This window comes from Choloepus didactylus, chromosome Y, assembly GCF_015220235.1.
Source record: "Choloepus didactylus isolate mChoDid1 chromosome Y, mChoDid1.pri, whole genome shotgun sequence".
NCBI lineage: Eukaryota > Metazoa > Chordata > Mammalia > Pilosa > Megalonychidae > Choloepus > Choloepus didactylus.
The window spans coordinates 42,223,549-42,246,528 of record NC_051335.1 but is presented as its reverse complement, the minus strand read 5'-3'; the positions used below and the strand labels follow the sequence as shown (position 1 = coordinate 42,246,528).

Here is a 22,980-nt window from a genome sequence, read left to right as displayed (position 1 = left end):
TTCAAGTCCCCCTCCCTCCCCACCAGTCACTTTTGTAAAGCACTTGAACAAAAGATGGGGATAAAACAAAGCTTCCCGTTTTTAATCTGTAATAGGAAAAGGTCTGACTAGATGGTCTCTAAAGTCTGTTTTTGCCTTAACCTAACTATACTGCCTCACACCATCCCTCCCTACCCGTTGCCCTTCCTTTCTTCCTCCCACAAAATGTATAGTTTACATGTGCCTAGCCTTGTGATGGGCCCTGATAATAAAATTAGAATTACGACTACATTCCTGTCCTCAAAGACTTCAAAATTTTAGAAAATAAATAGGCAATTATAATCCAAGACGACAACATAACAAAGGGCCCAGACACTGCCAAAATATACCAAGTGTCTGCTTTAGGTCAGATCTTACACTAGGTGCCAGAATTCCATGAAGTCTGCATCTCCTGATTATTCCTTTTTTTTTTTTTTCCTCCTGTCAGGGTTTATTTGGGCCTCCAGGTTCTGTGGGCCCCAAAGGAGATTAGGGAGAACCAACTCTCGGTACAGGATCAGGGGTGCCAGGGGAGCCGGGTGATCCTGGCCCTCAGGGGCCCCTTGGTGAGATAGGAGCCCCAGGCAAAGATGGAATACCAGGTTTACCAGGTCTGCCAGAGCCTCTGGTAAGTTTCTCGTTCCTGTGTTATTATCTCGATTATCTTCACATCTAATTTAGGGGCCATGGATCCTGGACCATGAGGCAGGATAGAATAGAATTCTGAAACATCTTTTCCTGCCTGTGCTAACTGACTCATTAAGACACCCAGGACACTTTTTTCTCTGTGCTTGTTCTTCCAGTAAAATGGGAATCTTTTTTATAAGAATGGGTCATGGCCTCATTTGATAAATTCTAATAACAATTGACTATATTACTTAAAATGCTTCAGCTTCCTGGTGGTTTTTCCTTTCAAGTAATTCAGCTGCTTTCTGAAAACTCTAGGATTACTAATATCCTCCTCCTGTTTCCTGCCCTCCAACCTTCTCCATTATTAAATCACCCAGGGCTGACATGGTTCATTCCCACTAATTAAAGTCAGAAAAGGTTGATTGATAGAATAGAGTATTATATAGAGAAGAATTTTAGCGAAAATTAAAGTGTTAGTCACATTGGTTACCTCTTTTCCTTGGTTCAAATTCTTTTTTGTTCATTGTCTAGGGTGATGGTGTACACGGCTTTCCAGGAAAAAAGGGGTTCCCAGGACTTCCTGGTGAAAAAGGCCATCATGGTCCAACTGGCCCCCCAGGAATTGGACTGCCAGGACCTCCTGGATCTCATGGGCTTCCTGGAGAGAAAGGAATAGATGGATTACCAGGGCAACAAGGTCTCCCTGGGCCTCCAGGTGAGTCAGGGAATCTGATGGCTTTGGGTATGGAAAACTGACCCCTTGTAGAGTGTAGATGATCCAAATATGTGAAAGATGTCACAAGAAGAGACTTGGCTGGCTATAATTACTACTTTCAATCTTCTTAAGGGTTTTCATAGGGGAAAAGGCTCATAATTGTGTTAGGGTAAGCTTAGAGGGCAGAACAGTATAGATTTCAGTTCTTCTTAGTGAAGAACTTCCTAACAGACCTGTCTGAAAATGTAACAGGGTGCCTTGGATGGAAACGAGTTCAGAATCACTGGAAGAGTTCAAGCGGACGCTGGATGACCATTTACTAAAAATGCCGTAAAAAAACAATGAGTGGGAGATTGAACGAGGTGTCCTCTAAATTGAATGGTAATATTATTCCAGCAGGGAAGAATCTTTTCTCAATTCATGGAATCTCAGAATGGGAAGAGACCTAGTTGTTTCTAATCTAATCCCCATTTGATACCTTAAGATTCCCCTTTATATAACGTTTTATTCTTCTTGAATTTCAGGATTTATAATGAATAGTGGTCATGCCTTGTAGATTGTAAGGGTGCTATGCTAGTAACCCGTCTTCTTCCATACAGCCTGAACAGCTTTTCATCCCAATACTTATGTTTCTGTTAGTGGTGCCACACTTCTAGTCATCTGAACTTTAAAAACCTGAGATTTATCTCTTATTTTTCTTTTGCAGTGCCTCTTATATTGTTCCCTTCCTTTTTGGCTACTAAGCTTTTGTTATCTCATGCTTAGCTTATCAAATTCCTATATGCTTGTTGAAATAAATGGATGGTAAGCTAATGACAGCTTCCTGAATAGTTTCTCATTTCCTACCTCCAGACTTTCCCCCACTCAAATTTACTATGCACACTGCTGCAATTTAATCTCTGCGCCAATTTCATCATGTTACTCCCCTAATCCAAAAGCCACCAATGGTCTCCAATGAATGGAGGATAATGTCCAAACTTCTAAGCCTGGAATGGAACTCAAAAGTTGCCAAACACAACCAACCTTTTCAATCGTATCATACACAATGAAATTTTTTTTTTTAAAAAAAAGACCTACTATACCAGTCTTCTTCATTGTCCTCAAGCACAATACATTCATTTCCAACTCCAAGATTTTGCCTATGTTGCCTTTTTCTGGAATTCTCTTCCTCTTTTCTCTGTGTAGTTACATCCTATCCATCTTTCAGGGTTCAACATAAGTTCCACTTCTTCCATTAAGCCTTCCCTTGACCTCCACAGTATGTCATTGCTACCTAATTATAGATTTCCTTCCATTAATTCTTTGAATTTTTCCAACTACATAATAAGCCTCTTGATAGCAAGAAAAGTGAGTAATATTTCTCAGTGTTTCTCAACATGCCTAGCATAGTGCAGTATTCCATAGCAGACTAATATATACTTGCAAAAGAAAGGACCTTCCTGATAACCAAGGAACTATTTCTCAGACCCATTTTTCCTCTTTCCATCATGTCCAAAAAAAAAAAATAATTAATTTTTTTTAAAAGAAGAAGATACAAAAACAAGACCTAGGATATTAGGTCGTATAAAATTTTATTTGTTTTAAAATCTACTTATTAATGAATTGGTATAATAAGTATGATGATACAGGTGAAAAACAAATGATTTCAGATTCCTAAAACAATTCATTTCATAAATTCCTGTGAAAGCTTTGAGAATTCTATCAAAGTCATTCAGCCCTTCGGAAGTCCTTGTAAGCTATAGCTGTGGTTCCAGTTCTGTCGGTTCCCAGAGACATCACCTATGGTCAATTCCACTGCCCCTCTGCCAATTGGGTCTTCACTTTACATCAACCCATTATGCAGGCAACCAGGTGTTTGACTGAGTTATAATAACATGGCACTGATAAACTTAACACACCCCACATCTTCTGGATATGGATATAATCAACATTTTGACTGCTTGAAAACAGGCTAAGTCAACAGATGGAAGCCTGTCAGACCATTTTATCCCAAACTTCACTAGTTCCTGGGCACAAAAAATTCTAGGAATATAGTGACATAGTAAGCTATCCTCTGGGAGATGCCTTATGCCAGAAATGTTCTTATTGCAGTACCAAAACTTTCAAAAAATTATTTTAATTAAGAGCATTAGTTTCCTCTTTCTCTTGACTGCAACCAAACCTAGCTTCCTTTCCATGCAATTTTAAAAACAGATAATCTCTGAAAGATTTAAGACACTGTTCCCCTAAATGTACTCTCTCTAACTAGTGGCGACCCAGGCTCGGACAGGTGCATTGCCAGGAAAAAGAATGCAGTCATTAAAGGCCTTTCAACCTAGTGGTGTGAATTATTACAAACCCTGGGCAAGCAGCCAACTGCTATTTCCAAAGAGGCTCTGCTCCAGATGCTGGTAGTAATCAGTCACCCTGTTTATTACTGAAACAGCTACTGTGTGCTTGGTCCGGTATGGGTGCCAGCCCTCTCCCCTTGATCCAGACAGAGAATTTGATTGGTGGACTTGTCTGGACTTCTCTTGGGCCTCAAGGAACTTCTGTCTTGATTTAATTTTCGTCTTTACTTGCTTGGTCTAGGTGACTGCCACTGCAGGGAGAAGGCTGGTAAAGGAGTCTCAGTCACAGAAGGAGTTCAGAGCCAGCTAGGCCTAGAGGATCTCAGACAATAGTGTTGGCAAAACACCCCTTCCTTTTGGTTCACCTTTGTCTCAGACACTCAAACTGGCCTGAGCACCACACAGGAGCCCCTGGTTGGGTAGGGGCAATCCTGAGGCTGGGGTGCAAAGGCTGACACTGACATTGCTTTGGAGGCTCCTTAACACATACCTCATGGGGGTAGTGCAGGAGTAAGTAGGCATGCAGCCTCCTAGAGTGGCTGATTTCCCTCACAATGCATGTCGATGGCTTGCCTCATCTCTACCTTAAGCAAATTCATTTTCTGAACTTCACTGGAGCCATAACTTGACTTTGAGAGGTACCTGGCAGGATCCAGGCATATCTGATCTTTATTCATTGGATCCAGAGCAAACTGAGACCTTAGAAGCTTGATAACTAAAGTTTCTTTTCATTCTGAAGATGATTTTTTGCATTAAAAGGGAGAATTGTAAATAATTAGGTCATTTATTTCATTTCCACAACAGAACGTGGGTAGAGCTGATTACTACTTTGTTGAGGAGAAGGCTCAACAAAGCAGAAGAGCTCATACCAGTGTGACTTGAAGTCCTTACCTTCTCTCCATTTTGACCCTTTGCTTGTATTACACAAATCTGATGTGGTGTACAGGACTGGCCTGTTACAAAGTTATGAAGGGAAGTAAGTCCTCAAATGCCTCTGGTTTCTATTCATCTTCCCTTTTATCATCATCTTTCCTGTCCTGGAACCTTTCCAAATGCCTGTCATTGGCCCATCCTCTGAAGGCTTTATTTTATCAGGCTGTCACAAAGGAAAAGAAATCTATTTCTGATAAATTGAGGAAGGATGGCTTTATGTTTGGACCTAGCCCAGAGATATTTGCATTTTGCCCAGCTTTCTTTTTTTTTTTTTTAACATAAAGCAATCGAACTGCAATGGTGAAGTTTGGCACATTGGATGTTGAGATATTGGGGAGCAGGAGAGTCTTTCTGCAGGGTCCCTCTCCATGTCACTATCAATGGAGGCAGTTCTTCAGCCCAGTCCAGAGGACTCAGGCCAGAACTGCGTATGGGGTTAGAAACTTTCCCCTGGTGAAGCATCTCACCATGAGGTGCTTGCACTTAGAGCTTGTACATAGAAGGGAAAAACTCTCAGGAATAGGTTTGTTGTCTCAAAGTCTGGGAGGATGGAGGTAGGGGTGTGTGACCATCTATGGAGGAAGATCCAGGCCTGTGGCAGTCTCTCTGCCTGTGGAAATATGACTGTAGAAACTTGAGGTCTAGAAGGCAGAAAGTTGCTGCCCAGACTACAAAGTACTGTCCTTAATTTGACTGACAGAGAAACCAGGAGATTGACTTGCTCAAGCTCTTTTGAATACTCCTCCTCAAGGAAGATGATAACAATGCCTATTCATTGAGTGCTTACTAGAGTGCCAGACAATAGGCTAAGTGCTATTAGCACTATTTCATGTAATCCTCACAGATACCACATGAGATAGGTAGTTCCCATTTTACACATGAGTCTCAGAGAGGGTGTCTTGCCCACCCAGCTAGTCAGTAGCAGAACTAGCATACAAACTCAGGTCTGTCTGGCATCGGAGCCCATCATGTTAACCAATATATTATACTATTCAATTCCCAATCTTGGTTTAGGATTGGAACAAGAGGGCTAAACATACCATTAAGCCTTCATACTGCAAAATGGAAGTGCGGTTGGAAGATGAATGCCAGCCAGTTGAGTAAACAGTAAGAACCATAGGTTATATACATATAAGCACAGGCAAAACTGTAGCAGTTTACTAGAACTGTTGGCTCTGTGGCTTAAAGCAGACCTGAAGGGATTGTTTTAATGAATAGGCAAGACTAATTTTAATTAGCATAGCAATTGTTTATAAATAGCACTTGAGGGAACCAATAAACAATTTGTTCACTAGTATTTTATTAAAGCTCCCCACTGTGATCTTACAGACTTTTTATTTGCATTATGAATGAGCAAGAAAGAATTTGCTAGGGAAAGGACCATGTCAGTAAATTTTTATTTTTTTTTAACTTTTTAATTTGAAATACTTTCAAACTTACAGGACAGTTACAAAAATAATACAAAGCCCATGTAGAGAATTCCAGTATACCCCACCCCAGATACCCAGATCACCAATTCGAGCATTTTGCCACATTTGCCATATTACTCATCTGTCTGTCCATCTATGTATCCATCCATCTATCTATCCATCCATTTCCTGAACACTTGAATGTAAATTGTGTGTATCATATTCCTTGAACACTTAATATTGCCATGTACATTTCCTAAGCACAAGGATATTTACTGTGTAGCCACCTTAAGTGCACTTATCAAGTCCAAGAACTTTATTTTGATATAGAGCTTACAGTCTATATTATGATTCTTTCATATGTCCCAGTAATGTCCCTTTGAGCCTTTTCTCCTCCCTTGTCAGATTCCATCCAGGCTCATGTATTGCTTTTAATTGTCATTGTCTCTTTAGTTGCTGTTTCTTTTTCCTTTAATTGAGGGAACAGATATACAACATAAACTTTCCCATCTTAACCAAACCAATGATACCATTCAGTGGGATTAATCACATTTACAATTTTGCTGAACTCTCAACCTTCCATTGCTAAAACTTCCCCATCTCCCCAAACAGCAACACTGCACCCCGTATGCATTAACTCCTCATTTCTCCTGCCCCCATGCCTGGAAACCTGTACTCTAATTATTCCACCTCTGTGAGCTTGCATATTCTCCAATGTTTTTTGTTTGTTTGTTTTTACCATGTGACTTAAACTTGTCCTAAATCTAAAACAACCTTGTTGCTTTGATACTGACAACTTCAATATATTTACAATCTATGTTGCTATACCCCTCCATTCTCCTCACCTATATGTAGTTCCTGTCACAAATCACATGTTTATACATTTTGAGTCCAAAACCACTGATTTATCATTAAATTTTATGCATTGCCTTTTAGATCCTGTAGGAAGTAAAAAGTGTAGTTACAAACAAAAAATACAATTATTATTGGCATTTGTATTTACCCATGTCGTTACCCTCTCCATAGATCTTTATTTCTTCATGCAGCTTCGATCTATTGTCTTTTGCTCTTTCCTTTCAACCTGCAAAACTCTCTTTAGCATCTCCCGTATGGCCAGTCTAATGGTGACAAACCACCTCATCTTTTGTTTATCAGGGAATGTCTTAATCTCTCTCTCATTTTTGAAACACAGTTTGGTCAGATAAAGAATTCTTGGTTGGCAGTTTTTTTTTTCCTTTCAGCACTTTAAATGTGTCATCCCTTGGCCTTCTTGCCTCCATGATTTCCAATGAGGAATTGCCACCTAATTTTATTGAGACTGCTTTGTACGTGACATGTTGCTTGTCTCTTGCAGCTTTCAGAATTCTCTCTTTATCTTTGACATTTGACAGTTTGCTTATAATATGCCACTATGAGGGTCTCTTTGGGCTTATTCTGTTTGGAGATTGTTGAGTGTCTTGTTTGTGTATATTCATATCTTTTGTTAAATTTGGGATGTTTTCAGCCATTATTTCCTTGAGTATTTTCTCTGCCCCTTTGTCTCTTTCCTATCCTTCTGGGACTTCCATAATATGTATATTGGTATACTTGATGGTATCCCACAGTTCCTCAGTCTCTTTTCACTTTTCTTCATTCTTCCTTCTACTCTTCAGACTGAATGATTTCAATGGTCTTATCTTTAAGTTCTCTGATTCTTTCTTCTCCCAGCTCCAAACTTTTGTTGAACCTCTCTAGGGAATTTTTAATTTCTGTTACTGTGGTCATTAGCTTTTCTTTTCCTTTTTATAATTTCTATGTCTTTACTGAAATTCTATTTATGTTCATCTATTGTTTTTCTGATTTCCCTTAGTACTTTGACTATGTTTTACTTTAGCTCTTTGAGCATATTTAGGACCTTTTTAAAAAAGTCTTCATCTGGTATGCCCCAGGTCTCCTCCTCTTTGTGGAAGTTTCTAATGCTTTAAACTCCTCCTTTGCCTGGGCCACCGTTTCCTGTTTGTTAGTATGTTTTGTGACCTGTTGAAACCTGGACATTTTGATATTTTAATGTGTTATTGGTGGAATGTAAACTCAGAGGTGTCTGTTCAGAGGCATCTATTCCTTAAGCTTGTATCCAGTTAGTATTATGTCAGAGATTTCCTTGATTGTCAGGAGCTAAAAAGAAGGGGAAAAAAAGAAAGAAAATGCCTTTCCCAGTCTTTGCAGATTGACCTGTGCATGTGCTCTTCTTGAGGCTTATCCATACAATGAGTTTGCAGAATAGCTCCAGGCCAAAGTGCAGAACCCTCCCCAATCCTTTCTGTTGGTGGGACTCAACTTATCTTGGACATGAGCACATAGCCCTAGGAATTCCCCCATTTACATGGCTATGAGTGTCCCCTCTTCCCTAAGAAACTGCTCTACCATAGCACTATAGGACAGTTCCGGCAGCTGCCTTCTACACACAGAGCAAGTTCTGGGATATTGAGTTCCTCAGGCCACCACCAGACAGATTGGGTCAGACATACATGCTCTCAGTATATACAAAACGGTTACTCTGCCCCCTCCAGAACCAGGACCAAGGATCTGCACTGGGAGTGCAGGGCAGATCCACACTGAGCTGGTGGGGGGCAGGCAAGGGTCTAGGTAGGGTGCTAGGAGATCCTACCACTTTTAAATTGCCTTTTTCTTGATTCAGCGCTTGCCCTGTTACTGCAGTCCACTTTCTCCTGGAGCTTTGAAAAAGACGTTCCTGCTAGTTCTTGCTGGCTGTTCCAAGCTTCTTTCGGGGAATGGGGCCCTGAAACATCTCGCCCCACCATCTGGAACCAGTTATATTCTGTGCATGTCAGATTTGACATCCTGACCCTTAAAATTAACTACTCCTTCTCCCTGAGTAACAGAATTGACAATTTCACATGAGGAGCTGAGGGAAGGTTACTATTTGTCTATCATGGCTAAGAGAGTGGCCTTCAGTGTTTGTCTGGTACAAACATACAGAGACATCTGACCAAGGACAATCAATAGCTTTCAGTAGACTGCAGATGCAGTGTGTCAAAAGTGCCCAGTGTTTTCGGAAAAGCATCACTCTAAGAACAGAGTAGTTCCATGAACCTAAGGGGTCTTGGCTTTAAACCCTCCAATTTAGTCATACAGGTATAATGGATCCTTAGGACAAACCCCAAGCACGTATCGTAGGGAGAGACTCTGTCTGAGGGCAGGGTGAGCAGACAAAATTGCCATTTGCTGCTGCTACCTCTAGGAAACCTTGTTAGGTAACATCCACCGTGTAAGTGACTGCCCACCAGTCACCAATGATTTGGGAAGTGACACCCTGGCACTTGAACACTGTAGGCATTCTCCTCTGTAAACAATTGTACTAGGAGTAACTCCCAAGAATTTCTAATGCCAAGACTCTTCTACCTGGGTTCCCAGCTGCTGGGTGGGGAGAAGACCTTTGTTGTTCCATTAAGTGGAATCGTATGGAAGTAAAGGAACATGCAAGGGGGAAATCTGCCCTGCCTTCGTGGCTTCACCGGATGTTAACATGTTACCATTTACAGGAATCACCTTGCTGTGTATTACTCCTGAGTTAAATGGTCCATCAGGCTTCCCAGGAGCTCCTGGATTCCCAGGTATGGAATGGGGTCAGAGAAAAAGCCAGCAAGCAGACTTGTGAGGGCCATAAGACAAAGGAAGCTGATTGTGGCCCAGCAGCATTTCAGAATCCATGTTCCTCCTGAGAGGGCTGTCTTGGGGATTGAGGAAATAGAATGGCCACCAGAGAGGGCAGTGTGGGGAAGGCAAAGGGGCCCTCCAAGAGACTAGGACTCTTGACAGAACATTGTAAATCCTACCTAGCTACACTGGCTTTCCTTTCCCCTCACTATATACATTTGGGTTTTCAGGCCCTAAAGGGGCACGTGGCTACCCAGGGACTCCAGGCCAGACTGGATTGCGTGGAGCTAAAGGAGAGCCGGGAAGTGCAGGATTGGTTCAGTTCCCTGAATTGCCAGGTAAGAAAAGGAGCTCCTCCTTGCCTGCTTCTCCTTTAGTGTAAGCATGTGCTTGAGTTGTGGTAGCCCTCCACCAATTACAGGAAGCTGTGTTTGCTTTATGGTGTAAATGGGATAGTTTGATTTCATACCCAGGCAAAACAGATCTTAAAGCCAGAGAATGACAGAGTATCAGAGCAATAAGTGTCATTAGAGATCAGCTGGGACAAACCCTTATGTTTAAGATGAGGAAAATGAGACCCTGATGCCACTAGTGGCAGAGCTAGGACTAGGAGCCAGGTTGTTTGACTCCCAGTCCTGTGACAGTTTCCTGGATCAAATCCTTAAAGATCAGACAAACAGATTTAGGTAAGTGAGAGAGAAGTTGTCCATTTCTGCCCGTTTTCTCACATCCTGCTGTTCTAACCTGAGCCTTATTATTCTATACTATACCAGTGGTTTTCAAAGTGTGGCCTCTGGGCCAGCAGCAACAGCAGCACCTGGGAACTTGTTAGAAATGCAAATTCTTGGACCCTCCCCAAGAACTACTGGGTCAGAAATTCTAGGGGTAGGAACCAGCAATCTGTGTTTTAATTAGCAGGCCCCCTCACCAACTCAGGTGATCCCAATAAAAGCTCAAGTTAAAAAAAGCACCAGTGCTCTACAGCAGGTTCTTCTTGAGTCACCTACTTCTGGGTTTTATTGGAGCCTCAGTTACCTCTCCCCATCCAAGAAGAGGAAGGAAAGGAGGAATCATAGCAGAGTTTAGGCAACTCCAGAAGGGAGCCCCAGGAGCAGGCTGCTGAGCTCTGCCTGAAGTCTGGGCCTCACTGTAACATAAGCTTCCCGAGGCCTTTGGGCAAGGCCTCTCAGGACCAGATATTCCTGTTCTCCAAGAGAAGTGACACACATTATTACAATGTTAGCTTTTGTTTTAGAAAAATCTTCGAGTTCTCTACTCAGACAAATCGCTTCTAAACATCCATGGCCTTTTATTTTTGCCTCTTTATGTTTAGGATTTCCTGGACCTCGTGAGGAGAAGGGCTTGCCTGGGTTTCCTGGGCTCCCTGGAAAAGATGGCTTGCCTGGGAAGGTTGGCAGTCCAGGTTTACCAGGTCCCAAGGGAGCTTGTGGTGACATCTTTGGTGCTGAAAATGGTGCTCTGGGGAAGCAAGGCCTCCAGGGATTGCCAGGAGACAGAGGATTTCCTGGAGACTCTGGCTTTCCAGGACCCAAGGGTGACTCTTTTGTCCCCTTATTTAACAATCTACAGAAAGCCTGTCAGTATAACTGATATACTTGCATGAAGTGGGACTTCTGGATTGCTGAAGGGGAGGTTAAAATTAAATGCTGTTTTGTACTGTCCCTCCCTTTTTGGAAATTTTCCTTAAATGCTCTGAGTCCATTTTTCCTGTCTTAATAATTCCAGAAGTGACCATAACCGATAGTCAAATTTCTTGCAAAGCCACTGGTTCACTGCTGGGAGTGCCAACAAGGCTAGAGCTGAGAAGATAGTGGCACCTGGGATGAGTTCTGAGCCAAGCTCTTGTGTTGAAAGTTGGTTTGGTGACCCAGCCCTTGCTCTCGATCCAGGCTATGTTCATCTGCCCCTTCCTTTCACTAGGTTTGCTTGGGATATCCAGTTTGCTGGGTCCCAAGGGTGAGCAGGGCAGCCCTGGAACACCGGGACACATGGGACAGCCAAGCCCCCCAGGCCCTGGTGGTATGTTCGGCATCACGGGCAAACGCGGTCTCCCAGGAGCAGCAGACTTTCCAGGTGCTCCAGGTATGTCCTTTGGAGGAGGAGCCCCAGCTTGACAGACAAAATCTAGGCTCTGGGCCCAGACACCCTGAGCGGCAGTAGCATCAGTGTGACATTATCAGAATTGGAATGAGAGCTGGCTTCCCTAACCTCTCAAGTCACCCTTGCCACGCCAAGCAGAACAGACTTCTGCAGTTTTGTTTACAGAATATTACAGCAAATAACTCTGCCCTCTCTTCCCTAGCTTCACTTCTCCTTTTCATGCTTCAGCCTCCTTCCTGCCTTCCCCAGTTAAGAGAAGCTGCCCTTATTGAGATGAGTCTAGCCCAGTCTCCATTGCTTTCAGTGGGGCAGAAGGGAGCCCACTTTGGGTTGGGGGAGGAACTTGAGCAGAGTGTGGGTGCCTTGGTGGCCTGTCTCTCGGATGAGCATGCCTCTGAGGACCCATGGCCACCCTCCTCACTCAGCCTCAGTGACAACATAATCCCACCCCGCCCCCCCCTTTCTGGCCAAGTGGCTGAAATGGAGTTATTTGCTGAGATGCTAATGTACTTTTTCTCCACTTGATCCTTCTGTGATTCTGGGGTCTTCACCTAGGCCATCCAGTGAGAAAATACAGCACACCAGCTCACAGGCTAACACTCCCAGCTTTGCTGCATGGAGAATTATCTGACTATATACTATAACTTTGCCTTGCCTCCAAAGCTAGGCATCCCTGAACTCATGTCGTGGGGTTGGCTCCATTGAATTTCCTTCCCTTGTAGCAGGGGTCCCCTTCTCAGCCTCCCATTTGAATCCCTGGGCTTGCAGCTACTTGATGCTTTTCAATCCATAGAAGGCCAAGTCGGTCATTCACTTAGGTCCTTGGGGGCCCAAATACCTCTGTTGTCATTGATTTAATCCTTTGTTTTTTTAATTTCTTTGCTTTGTACCTGAACATTCCACTTTGGCAGCAGCTCAGGAGCTTAATCCCATTGACTAACTTCAAGCGTGGTGAGGAAGACTTCTCCAAATGAATACCTAGGAAACCAAATGGGCATTGGAGATTTCTACAGTGTTTGGCACTACGGGGTCTTTCAATTTTAATGCCAAAGAACTGGCTGATTTAACTGCTTGCATGAGGGATTAAAAGGGCAGCCCTGTATCCCTGGCTCCCTGGGAGGCTGAAACAACAGCTCAGCTTTAACCTCTACTACATGGATGGCTCAGGAAACAACCATTGTGGAGTGATTCAGACTGGAAGTATCAGGAAACTGGAATCCGGTTGCCACCCTGGCTTCCCAGGGCTCCATTCAGAGGCTAAAGTGTGAACCACATTCCTGAAGGGAGAAGGTGTAATCAGAAGGGGTTTGCTATACCTGCCAGCTCCTGTGCCACATTGGAGGCAGTAGCCTCTGGCGTGGCACTCTGGGTGGTAGGTGCTAATGCTTCAACCCACCAGGAACTCTGCCTGTTAGCAGCCTGCACATTCCATTATTAGAGGGCCGTTTACAAAGCCTAGCAAGCCAACCAACCAGAAGCCATGGGAATGGGCAGTGGCCCAGATTTGACCAGAGCCTCACATGACAGCTGTCTTCGGTTGTCTCCTGTACTGAATCAGGAAACCCTGGAAAGAAAGGTCCAAGAGGTGAGACAGGTCACCCAGGATCAACTGGAAAGAGAGGTCCGCCTGGGCTGAAAGGCCTTCATGGATCTCCAGGGCTAATGGGCCCCCTGGGGAACCCAGGCTTACCAGGGGGCACTGGGTTGCCAGGCCTCCCAGGTCCAAAGGGTAAGTGAAGTGATCAGGAAGGCACCAGTGGGTGACAATAAGGAGCATCCAAGCTGCCCAGCTTGCCCCCTCCTCTCTGCCAAGGAACAGGAAATAGGGAGGGAGGTGGGTAGGGCTTTTTGTGGCAAGGTAAGTTGGACAAAGCTATCACTAAAGGAGCATCCTCACCCAAGGTGAGTCATCCTCACTGCTTGCTGGGTAGAATACTGGGCTGAATGTCATGGTCAGTAAAGCCTAGGATAGTAACAGCCACAGTGGATTTACTCATTTGCACAACCCTTGCCATGGAGTCTGTTAGCTCTCACTTCCTGTGATCACCCTGCTGTCTATCAGATGTTGGGAAGGTGGCATCTCCATCTTATGCAGAGAGAAGTGACTGCTCCAAGGTCACACAACTGGTTAGCAGGAGAGCCAAGACTAGTGCTCAGCTCCCTGCCTCCTGGCCCTGGTCTTTTATTTTTGTACCACACCCATGCTTTAACTTGGCAAATCACAAGAGAGGTGCCTATCTCTTCTTTCTTTTGCGTTGCCACGTCTCTGTCTAGGGAAGTGACATAATGTGTAATGACTAAGAGCATGGGCTTTGGAGTTAGAGAAACCTGGGTTCAAATCCCTTCTCTTCAACTTCCTAGCTGTGTGACCTTGGGCAAGTTAATTAACTCCACTGAGCCTCCATTTCTTTGTGCATAAAATGGGATAATGATAGAAGTTCTTGTTTCTCAACAGGCGAGAAGGGGTCTACTGGACTGATAGGTTTTCCAGGGATGCCAGGTCTCCCTGGTATTCCTGGTGCAAATGGATTGAAGGGAGTTCCTGGTTCAGCAGGAAGAGTTTGAACATCTGCATATTTTGGTAGCCCTGGTGAAAAAGGTAAGCTGGGGAATTGAATTCTGGAACTGCCACTCATGCTTCCAAAGGTACATTTTGTTTGTTGACTGTCATTCCTGTGTCTTATACCAACCCTCTGTTAGATAGTAAGATTTTTGGCTTTTGAATTAGGTGCTTTTAAATCAAAAGGTCCAGTCATTTCTGAGTTAACACTGCATGTTAGAAGCCTTGTCTATACATTCCCAGATGATCATGGGAGGAGGGTTTTGAGTAGGGTCTAAAGGGTTGAAAGTTGCTTGTAGAAGGAGAAGGCATAAACAGAACTGCCAAGTTGAGGGATTGGGGGAAGGGAAGAAAATTGAAGACTCAGAAAAAGAGTGAGGAGAAGAACTGGTATGGAAGGTCACCCCATACCTGAGCCTGGGTCTAAGTGCTCTCACATGCTGATCTCTTGCTTTCCCTCTTTACAGGAGACAGAGGTGATCCAGGGCCAGTTGGAATACCCAGCCCAGAACCTCCAATGCTGAACCTTTGGTTCAAAGGAGACAAAGGCTCTCGGGGCTCCACAGGATCAGATAGATTTCCTGGGCCCAGAGGTGCTGGGGCAGGGAATGGGCAGGAGAATTGCCAAGAAAGGTTGTATGACAAAACTCAGCTTCCTTCCTGAAAAAAGGCCGCCCCAGAGCAGCAGTGTGGGTGGCAACAGGGAGTCCATGGAGGCTGCCTTCCCTGGGGCCTTGGGGTGCCTGGACTTTGAGCTTACTATTTGCCTGCCACTGTGGAGCTGAGTTCTGGAACTACAGACTGTGGCTTCCCTGGAGGGGCCTGGTCCATTGTGGGACATGAGTGTTAGGCTGCTTTCCCAAGGTTGGAGCTGGGCTGGCTCTGAGCAGTGCACCATAAGGCTGAAGGCATCTCCTCTCTCCCCTCCACCCCACACTCTCCAACACCCAGCAAACTGCCCCAAGCCCATACTTGGCCTGTGAGCCAGAGGACCTGCATCCTGGCAAGCAACTTTTCTCTTGCCTGCAGATGTTTTCTAAGCCCTTTTGCTTCTTTCCCAGGTGACAAAGGAGAGACTGGCCGCCCTGGGCCAGCAGGCCTCCCTGGGGCTCCAGGATTCCCCAGCACCATCAAAGGACTTCTTGGAAGGCCAGGTCCCCCTGGATAACAGGCTTCCCAGGGATGCCAGGAGAAAGTGTAAGTGTGCCTCAGTCTGTCTCTCTGCCGGGGAAGGACCTCCATTGCTAGCAAAGGGAAATGCCCCCATTGCCCACCTTTCTGACCCCAACCCACTCCTCCACACTGAGGGTTGGAAGGAAGTTTGGGGGTCAACTCTAAGTTCTACAATTTCCATCTAATGCCGAAAAATTCCACCTGAAATGTGTCCATGCACAGGCAGCCCAGAGTTTCCCCCAAGCAAACCAGCCTGCTCCTCCTTCAAGACTCCTAGGCTGCAGAGACCTTTTGGATAATGGTGTCCTCCCCCTTAGTTTTATTGTTGTCTAAAGTCCGCTTCTTGAACATTTTCACCCACTCCTCCCCATTCTGGGGGCACACAGAACAAGTTCACTTACTTTTCAATTGGGTGGCACCTACCAAATGTGAATACAGCTGCCATGATCCTTTTCAGACTTTCTCCATTGGGTTGAATAGCCCTAGATCTAGCTCCCTCAGCAGTGCAAAGTAGTTTCACTTTCCTGTTCACCCACTCCCGAGGAGGGAATGTACTGCCCAAAATGTGGCCTGAACAGGTAATATTTTTCTTGGTGTTGTAGGTGTGAAAGGGAAAAATGGCCCAGATGGTGATGCGGGTTTCCCTGGAAACAAAGGCGAAGATGGGAAAATTGGTATTTCTGGAGATACTGGCCTTTCTGGCGCCCCAGGTACCATGCCATATGACAACTTTATTCAGAAAGCATTAGGATTAGCATCAAGCCATTCCCCATTCTGATCTTCTGTCTTGGTTTCACATTTAGGTCTCCCTGGGATTTCTGGCCTTAGAGGAGACCCAGGGCTTCCAGGTTCTCCTGGTCATCCCGGAGCAAGTGGGCCCCAGGGAGCCCCTGGCCTACTAGGACACAAAGTTATGTGTATTTGCAATCCAGCAAGGGGGAAAAGTGTCCTTCCCTCAAAAAAGGGCAGCAGCTACTTTATCTTAAGAGACACTAGCTGGTATTAACAGGAACACTGACTGGGCTGCATGAGGGATAATGGGTAAAGAAGAAAAGGAAGGGAGGGTGAATAGAGGAAGGAAGAAGAACAAGTATGAAAGGGAAAAGAAGAACATAGACTCCATGGAGAGAAGAGTTCACAGGAAGGTCATTGCCCTGGCATGTGTAGACTTTCTCTGACTTAGAAATACGACAGTGAATCTCTAGAACCAGTCTCTGATAACTGGTAGGTCGTGGCATTGCCACTGATTTATTCTTGAAAATAACTAATTAGTTATTGCTACTCTTTTTTTTTTTTTTTTTGGTTTGAGTTTTGGTTTCTTCTTTTTTTTTTTCATTTTTATTGAGATTGTTCAGATACCATACAATTATCCAAAGATCCAAAGTATATAATCATTTGCCCCTGGGTACCCTCATACAGCTGTGCATCCATCACACTTAATTTTTGTTCAATTTTTAAAAACTTTTCATTACTCCAGACAAGAAATAAAGTGAAAGATGAAAAAAGAAAAAAAGGAAACTCTAAACCTCCCCTATCCCTAACCAACCCCTCTCAATTGTTGACTCCTAGTATTGATATAGTACGTTTGTTACTGTTTATGAAAAAATGTTGAAATACTACCAACTGTAGTATATAGTTTGTAATAGGTATATAGTTCTTCCCTATATGCCCCTCTATTATTAACTTCTAATTGTATTGTCATACATTTGTTCTGGTTCATGGAAGGGATTTCTAGTATTTGTACAGTTGATCATGGACATTGCCCACCATAGGATTCAGTTTTATACATTCCCATCTTTTGACCTCCAACTTTCCTTCTGGTGACATATATGACTCTGAGCTTCCCCTTTCCACCTCATTCACACACCATTCGGCACTGTTAGTTATTCTCACATCTTGCTACCAACACCCCTGTTCATTTCCAAACATTTAAGTTCATCCTAATTCAACATTCTCCTCATATTAAGCAACCACTCCCCATTCTTAAGATTCATCCTATATCTTGATACCACATATTTCATGTCTATGAGTTTACACATTATAATTAGTTCCTATGAGTGAGACCCTGCAATAATTGTCCTTATGTGTCTAGCTTATTTCACTCAGTATATTGCCCTCGAGGTTTTGTCATCAACCCATTTTTTTTTAATATGGTTCTGTTCACTCACCATACATTCCATCCCAAGTAAATAACTGATGGTTCTCTGCAAGGTCATACAATTCTGTGTTCACCACCTTCACCACTATCTATATAAGGGCATCTACATTTCTTCCACAAGGCAGGAGGGAGAGTCAAAGAAGGTAAAGAGGCAAAAGAAAGAGGAAAAAACAATGACAGCTAGGAAGCAGCAAAAGGAAAAATAAACTTAAATCAAAGTAGAATAAAGAATCAGACAATACCACCAATGTCAAGTGTCTAACATGCCTCCCCTATTCCCCCTCTTATCTGCATTCACCTTGGTATATCACCTTTGTTACATTAAAGGAAGCATAATACAATGATTCTATTAGTTACAGTCTCTAGTTTATGCTGATTGCATCCCTCCCCCAATGCCTCCCCATTTTTAACACCTTGCAAGGTTGACATTTGCTTGTTCTCCCTCGTAAAAGAACATATCTGTACATTTTATCACAATTGTTGAATACTCTAGGTTTCACCAAGTTACACAGTCCCAGTCGTTATCTTTCCTCCTTTCCTGTGGTGTCTCACATGCTCCCCATCTTTCTCTCTCAACCGTATTCATAGTTACCTTTGTTCAGTGTACTTACATTGTTGTGCTACCATCTCCCAAAATTGTGTTCCAAACCACACACTCCTGTCTTCTATCACCCTGTAGTGCTCCCTTTAGTATTTCCTGTAGGGCAGATGTCTTGTTCACAAAGTCTCTCATTGTCTGTTTGTCAGAAAATATTTTGAGCTCTCCCTCATATTTGAAGGACAGCTTTGCTGGATACAGGATTCTTGGTTGGTGGTTTTTCTCTTTCAGTATCTTAAATATATCACACCACTTCCTTCTTGCCTCCATGGTTTCTGCTGAGAGATCCGCACAAAGTCTTATTAAGCTTCCTTTGTATGTGATGGATCGCTTTTCTCTTGCTGCTTTCAGGATTCTCTCTTTGTCTTTGACATTTGATAATCTGATTATTAAGTGTCTTGGCGTAGGCCTATTCAGATCTCTTCTGTTTGGAGTACACTGCGCTTCTTGGATATGTAATTTTATGTCTTTCATAAGAGATGGGAAATTTTCGTTGATTATTTCCTCTGTTATTGCTTCTGCCCCCTTTCCCTTCTCTTCTCCTTCTGGGACACCAATGATATGTACATTATTGTACTTTGTTTCATCCTTGATTTCCCAGAGACGTTGCTCATATTTTTTCATTCTTTTCTCCATCTGCTCCTTTGCGTGTAGGCTTTCAGGTATTTTGTTCTCCAGTTCCTGAGTGTTTTCTTCTGCCTCTTGAGATCTGCTGTTGTATGTTTCCATTGTGTCTTTCATCTCTTGTGTTGTGCCTTTCATTTCCATAGATTCTACTAGTAGGTTTTTTGAACTTTTGATTTCTGCCATATACATGTCCAGTGCTTCCTTTACAGCCTCTATCTCTTTTGCAATATCTTCTCTAAACTTTTTGAATTGATTTAGCATTAGTTGTTTAAATTCCTGTATCTCTGTTGAAGTGTACGTTTGTTCCTTTGACTGGGCCATAACTCTGTTGTTCTTAGCGTAGGTTGTAATTTTCTGTTGTCTAGGCATGGTTTCCTTGGTTATCCAAATCAGGTTTTCCCAGACCAGAACAGGCTCAGGTCCCAGAGGGAAGAAATATTCAGTATCTGGTTTCCCTGTGGGTGTGTCTTAGAAAATTGCTCCACCCTTTGATGCCTCAGGTCACTGTGATTTTCTGCCCAGCAGGTGATGCCTGTTAGCCTATAAGTCTTGACTGGTGTGAGGAGGTGTGGCCGTGCTCCCCCAGGCTCTGGGGTCTGGTTCTGAATGGAAAGGGCCCCATCCCTTTCCTCCTAGAGAAGACAGAGCCCCCAGGTGGAGGTCATTAGCATTTCAATGGTCTCGCTCTGTGCTTGTGCTGTCTCCACCCTTCCCCAAGTCACAGCCCTGGAAACTGAATATGACTGGGGCTTTCTCCACTGAGCTGAAAAAGAAACAGATAGTCCCCTTCAGACCCAGTCCAAGGTGACCCTCTGGCTTTCCAAGGTCAGTCATCACCCAAAGCCTCTGTTTTTTGGGGATACATACCTGTAGTGAGCAGTTCACACTTGCTACTTAAAACTCCAGTAGGAGCTCAGCTGAGCTGTATTCGCTTGCTGGGAGAGAGCTTCTCTGTGGCACCACGCGGCTCTGCAGCTCAGGCTATGGGGGAGGGAGTCTCCTGACCTGGTTCCGCAGGTTTTACTTACAGATTTTATGCTGTGTTCTCGGGCATTCCTCCCAATTCAGGTTGGTGTATGATGAGTGGATGGTCTCGTTTGTCCCCCCCACAGTTATTCTGGATTATTTACTAGTTGTTTCTGGTTTTTTGTAGTTGTTCCAGGGGGACTACTTAGCTTCCACTCCTCTCTATGCCGCCATCTTGCCCGAGTCCGGAGGAAGCCATCATTGCTCTACTCTTGAAGCTATATTGGTCTATAATAAAAGTTATGAGAACCTAGAGTGGAAGAAGGTTAGGGATGGTCTGTTATACCTTAGAACATTAAGTAATGCCTCAAGAAAGACTACATGACCTTTAAAATGAGGATTTTGCAATGTCCTTGGAGCAAGTTGCTTCATGGTAACTCAGAGTTGCTAAAGCCAATTCTGACATTCTCTCCCCTCAGGCTTCCCTGGACTTCCTGGTTTACAGGGATTGAATGGGCTTCCAGGCACTAAGGGTGCCCATGGCACTCCAGGTAAAGAAGACCCCCAAAGATGAGGAAGAGAACAACAGCTCTTCTAGAAGCCTGGCAAGGGCTTGCCATGAGTTCTCAACTGCTGTGTGTCCCTTATCTTTGAGTCCGTTGATCTCCTCAACAACCCTCAATTTGGGATCCCTTGATGTGAAGAGGAAGGAGAATGGGGTCTGTCCTACCTGAATGAGCTCTCCTTCCTGTTCCTTCGGTACTCAGCCTCTGGTGTCTTTTGGGCAGGCCCCTTGGACCCCCAAGCAAATGAATTAGACACGAGGGCCTCACCCCCACTGAATTCTGTCCCCTTCCGTCTGCATCTCCTCCTAGGACCCAGTATAATTGGTGTGTCTGGGCCTGCCGGCCTGCCTGGCCCCAAAGGTGAGAAGGGCTCTCCAAGAATAGACACCAGAGCCCCAGGGAAACCAGGTCTAAGAGGACAAAAAGGTGGCCGAGATAAGTAAGCCCAAGTCAGGCCTTGTAGAAGCTAAGAGAGGCCTTGCTGGGGGAGCCAGGGTTGGGGTTCAGCTGGTTCATGTGATTCATGTGCATTGTCTTCACACCTCTGGGAATTTCAGAACCCAGTGGAACTGACTGCTGAGAAAGGGACGGTAGGCAATTCCTAGGGCTTTCCTGTGAGTGGATATCAGGGACCAGTTCAAGTCCCCTCTACCCTCCAAATTCACTCCCCTCTTTTATACTAACCTTGGGGACTTTCTTGCACTCTTGACCAGAGCCTGGGTTTAATGGTCCTCAGGGACAGGGCTTCTCCACTTAACAAGAAGTTTGCCAAAATTTCTTCCACATCCGTTGTAGTTGGCACTGGCCTGGGCCCTGGGAAAACTGTGGCTGCTGGAAGAAATCCATGATTAAGAGGATAAATGTCTCCCTAGGACAAGCAGATGGCACACACTCAGTATTTGTTGGTTTTACTGGAAAACAAGGTCTACCCTAATCTCTTCCCCTGACTCACCACATCACCTGAAGTCCCTTATGAGCCTCCCTTTTCCCACCTATCAAATAATAGGAATGAATTCTGATTCTTTTCTTTTCCTTAGGAATGTCCTGAAGACCCATATATATCCCACTCAGTATACATAGGAAATGAATTCAGTGCAGTGTCACGGTTCAGAGTATGAACTCTGAAGTCCCACCAGTTGGGTTCAAATTCCAGCTCTATTTCTCACTGGCTATATGACCTTGAACAAGGAACTAACTTGTCCCTCTATCTTAGATGAACCCTTAGTTTTCCTTTTCTGTAAAATGGGCATAATAAGGGAACCTACCTTATTAGGTTTGGGGAGGAACCAATGAGGAGTGAGATAATGTATATAAAAAGCACTTATTGCAATGTCTGGCACATAGTACGTGCTCAAGAAATGGTGGCTATTACATTATTACATGTTACTTGGGGATACCATATTTACAAAATGTTCCTTTCCTCATAGCTCTGCAGCCTGAGATCTCACCACCCCTTATTTGTTTAGGCCTATGTTTGTATAATGTTCCTGTGTTTTTCAGGAACTGTATTCATATGTTAATTCATTTCCTGCAGTAGTTTAAATTGATGCATCTGCTGTTTCTGTGTTTACTCTTTCCTTTGATCTGGCCAACCGGCTCTTTCATGAAAGCCAGCAGTTTCTGCAGAGGGAGGGCTCAAAGCAGGGTCCAAGCCTGCAGGAAGGTTGTGTGGTTTCTTTCACAGGAGACAGAGAAGAGGCGAATGTATAGAAGCAAAGGGGCGTTTCCTCTTCTGTTTTCAAAGCTTGACTTTGAGTGTCTGGTCCTTAAATTATTCATTTCCTTTAGCTATCTGAGGTAATAAAATAACAACTACAAATGCAGTAAGAACCACACATCATGATGGATAAATTTCAAGAACATTGTGTTGAGGGGGGAGAAAAAGCAAGTCACAGAAGAATACGTTGGGTGTGATTCCATTGCTAAACGCTCAAAAATAAGCAAAACCAAACAATAGATCATTTAGGGTTACAAATACACATGGCCAAACTATGAAAAAAAAGGAAGGGAATGATGGAGGCAAACTTCAGGAGTGGTTGCCTCTGAGCCAGAGGGAAGGGAATAGAATCTGTGAAGGGCTCACAGGGAAATTCAAAGGTAATGCTAATCTTCTCTATCTTCAGTTGAGTGGTATCTGGACTATTCTTTACATATGACATAAACATTCTCTTGTGTCCTTTCAATATCTGGTTAAAATAATTTGTTTAAAAATAGGACAACAAATACCATACCCCACCCCCCAACCATAGGAATCTGTCTCTGATTTGGTAATGGCAGTCAGTGTAAAAAGAAGATTTACCCCTAACAAAACTTCATAGAGCAATCCCTGTCCTTCCAATGCCTTTATCTAAATAACTTTAAATTATGCTACTAATTTTCATGTGTGCACTAAATGTTTAGAGGCTGCACTTGAATATGTAGACTATCTTTGGCTAACATATTCACCTCTACCTGTAATGAGTTGGAAAAGAATGGTGTCTTGCATTTTCATCTGCTCATTTGAGGTGTTTTATTCTTAA

At 43.8% G+C, this 22,980-nt stretch overlaps 3 protein-coding genes and 1 long non-coding RNA gene across 4 annotated transcripts in view; all 4 read left to right on the top strand.

The window, feature by feature from the left end:
- The window catches only part of LOC119524112 (collagen alpha-6(IV) chain-like), a 59,414-nt gene extending 58,779 nt beyond the window's left edge, over positions 1-635 (top strand). The window contains 1 exon segment of the mRNA XM_037822763.1: positions 467-635. Within this exon segment, the coding sequence (XP_037678691.1) occupies positions 467-511 (45 nt within the window). The 3' untranslated portion in view covers positions 512-635.
- LOC119524111 (collagen alpha-6(IV) chain-like) lies at positions 609-11,827 on the top strand. The gene is made up of 6 exons (XM_037822762.1): positions 609-629; positions 1,180-1,363; positions 9,578-9,649; positions 9,923-10,030; positions 11,026-11,247; positions 11,634-11,827. Exons 1-6 carry the CDS (start codon positions 609-611, stop codon positions 11,825-11,827), a joined length of 801 nt encoding a protein of 266 aa, XP_037678690.1.
- Positions 11,828-14,390: 2,563 nt separating this feature from the next.
- LOC119524259 lies at positions 14,391-15,539 on the top strand. Its single transcript, XR_005214771.1, has 3 exons — positions 14,391-14,412; positions 14,841-14,966; positions 15,435-15,539. It is a non-coding gene; the product is annotated as an uncharacterized LOC119524259 (long non-coding RNA).
- Positions 15,540-15,555: 16 nt separating this feature from the next.
- On the top strand, positions 15,556-20,942 carry LOC119524110 (collagen alpha-6(IV) chain-like). The gene is made up of 5 exons (XM_037822761.1): positions 15,556-15,574; positions 16,125-16,256; positions 16,350-16,457; positions 20,375-20,446; positions 20,771-20,942. The coding sequence occupies exons 1-5, from the start codon at positions 15,556-15,558 to the stop codon at positions 20,902-20,904; spliced, it is 465 nt and encodes a 154-aa protein (XP_037678689.1). The 3' UTR covers positions 20,905-20,942.
- Positions 20,943-22,980: the final 2,038 nt, after the last annotated feature.

Bases quoted from the DNA above. Each gene is read 5' to 3' on its own strand.
- LOC119524110 (XM_037822761.1), top strand. The intron at 16,257-16,349 runs GTACCATGCCAT...TTTCACATTTAG, and splicing joins TGGCCTTTCTGGCGCCCCAG to GTCTCCCTGGGATTTCTGGC. The intron at 20,447-20,770 runs GTAAAGAAGACC...ATCTCCTCCTAG, and splicing joins GGGTGCCCATGGCACTCCAG to GACCCAGTATAATTGGTGTG.
- LOC119524111 (XM_037822762.1), top strand. From the start codon at position 609: ATGGAATACCAGGTTTACCAG. The intron at 630-1,179 runs GTCTGCCAGAGC...TTCATTGTCTAG, and splicing joins TGGAATACCAGGTTTACCAG to GGTGATGGTGTACACGGCTT. The intron at 1,364-9,577 runs GTGAGTCAGGGA...TACCATTTACAG, and splicing joins AGGTCTCCCTGGGCCTCCAG to GAATCACCTTGCTGTGTATT.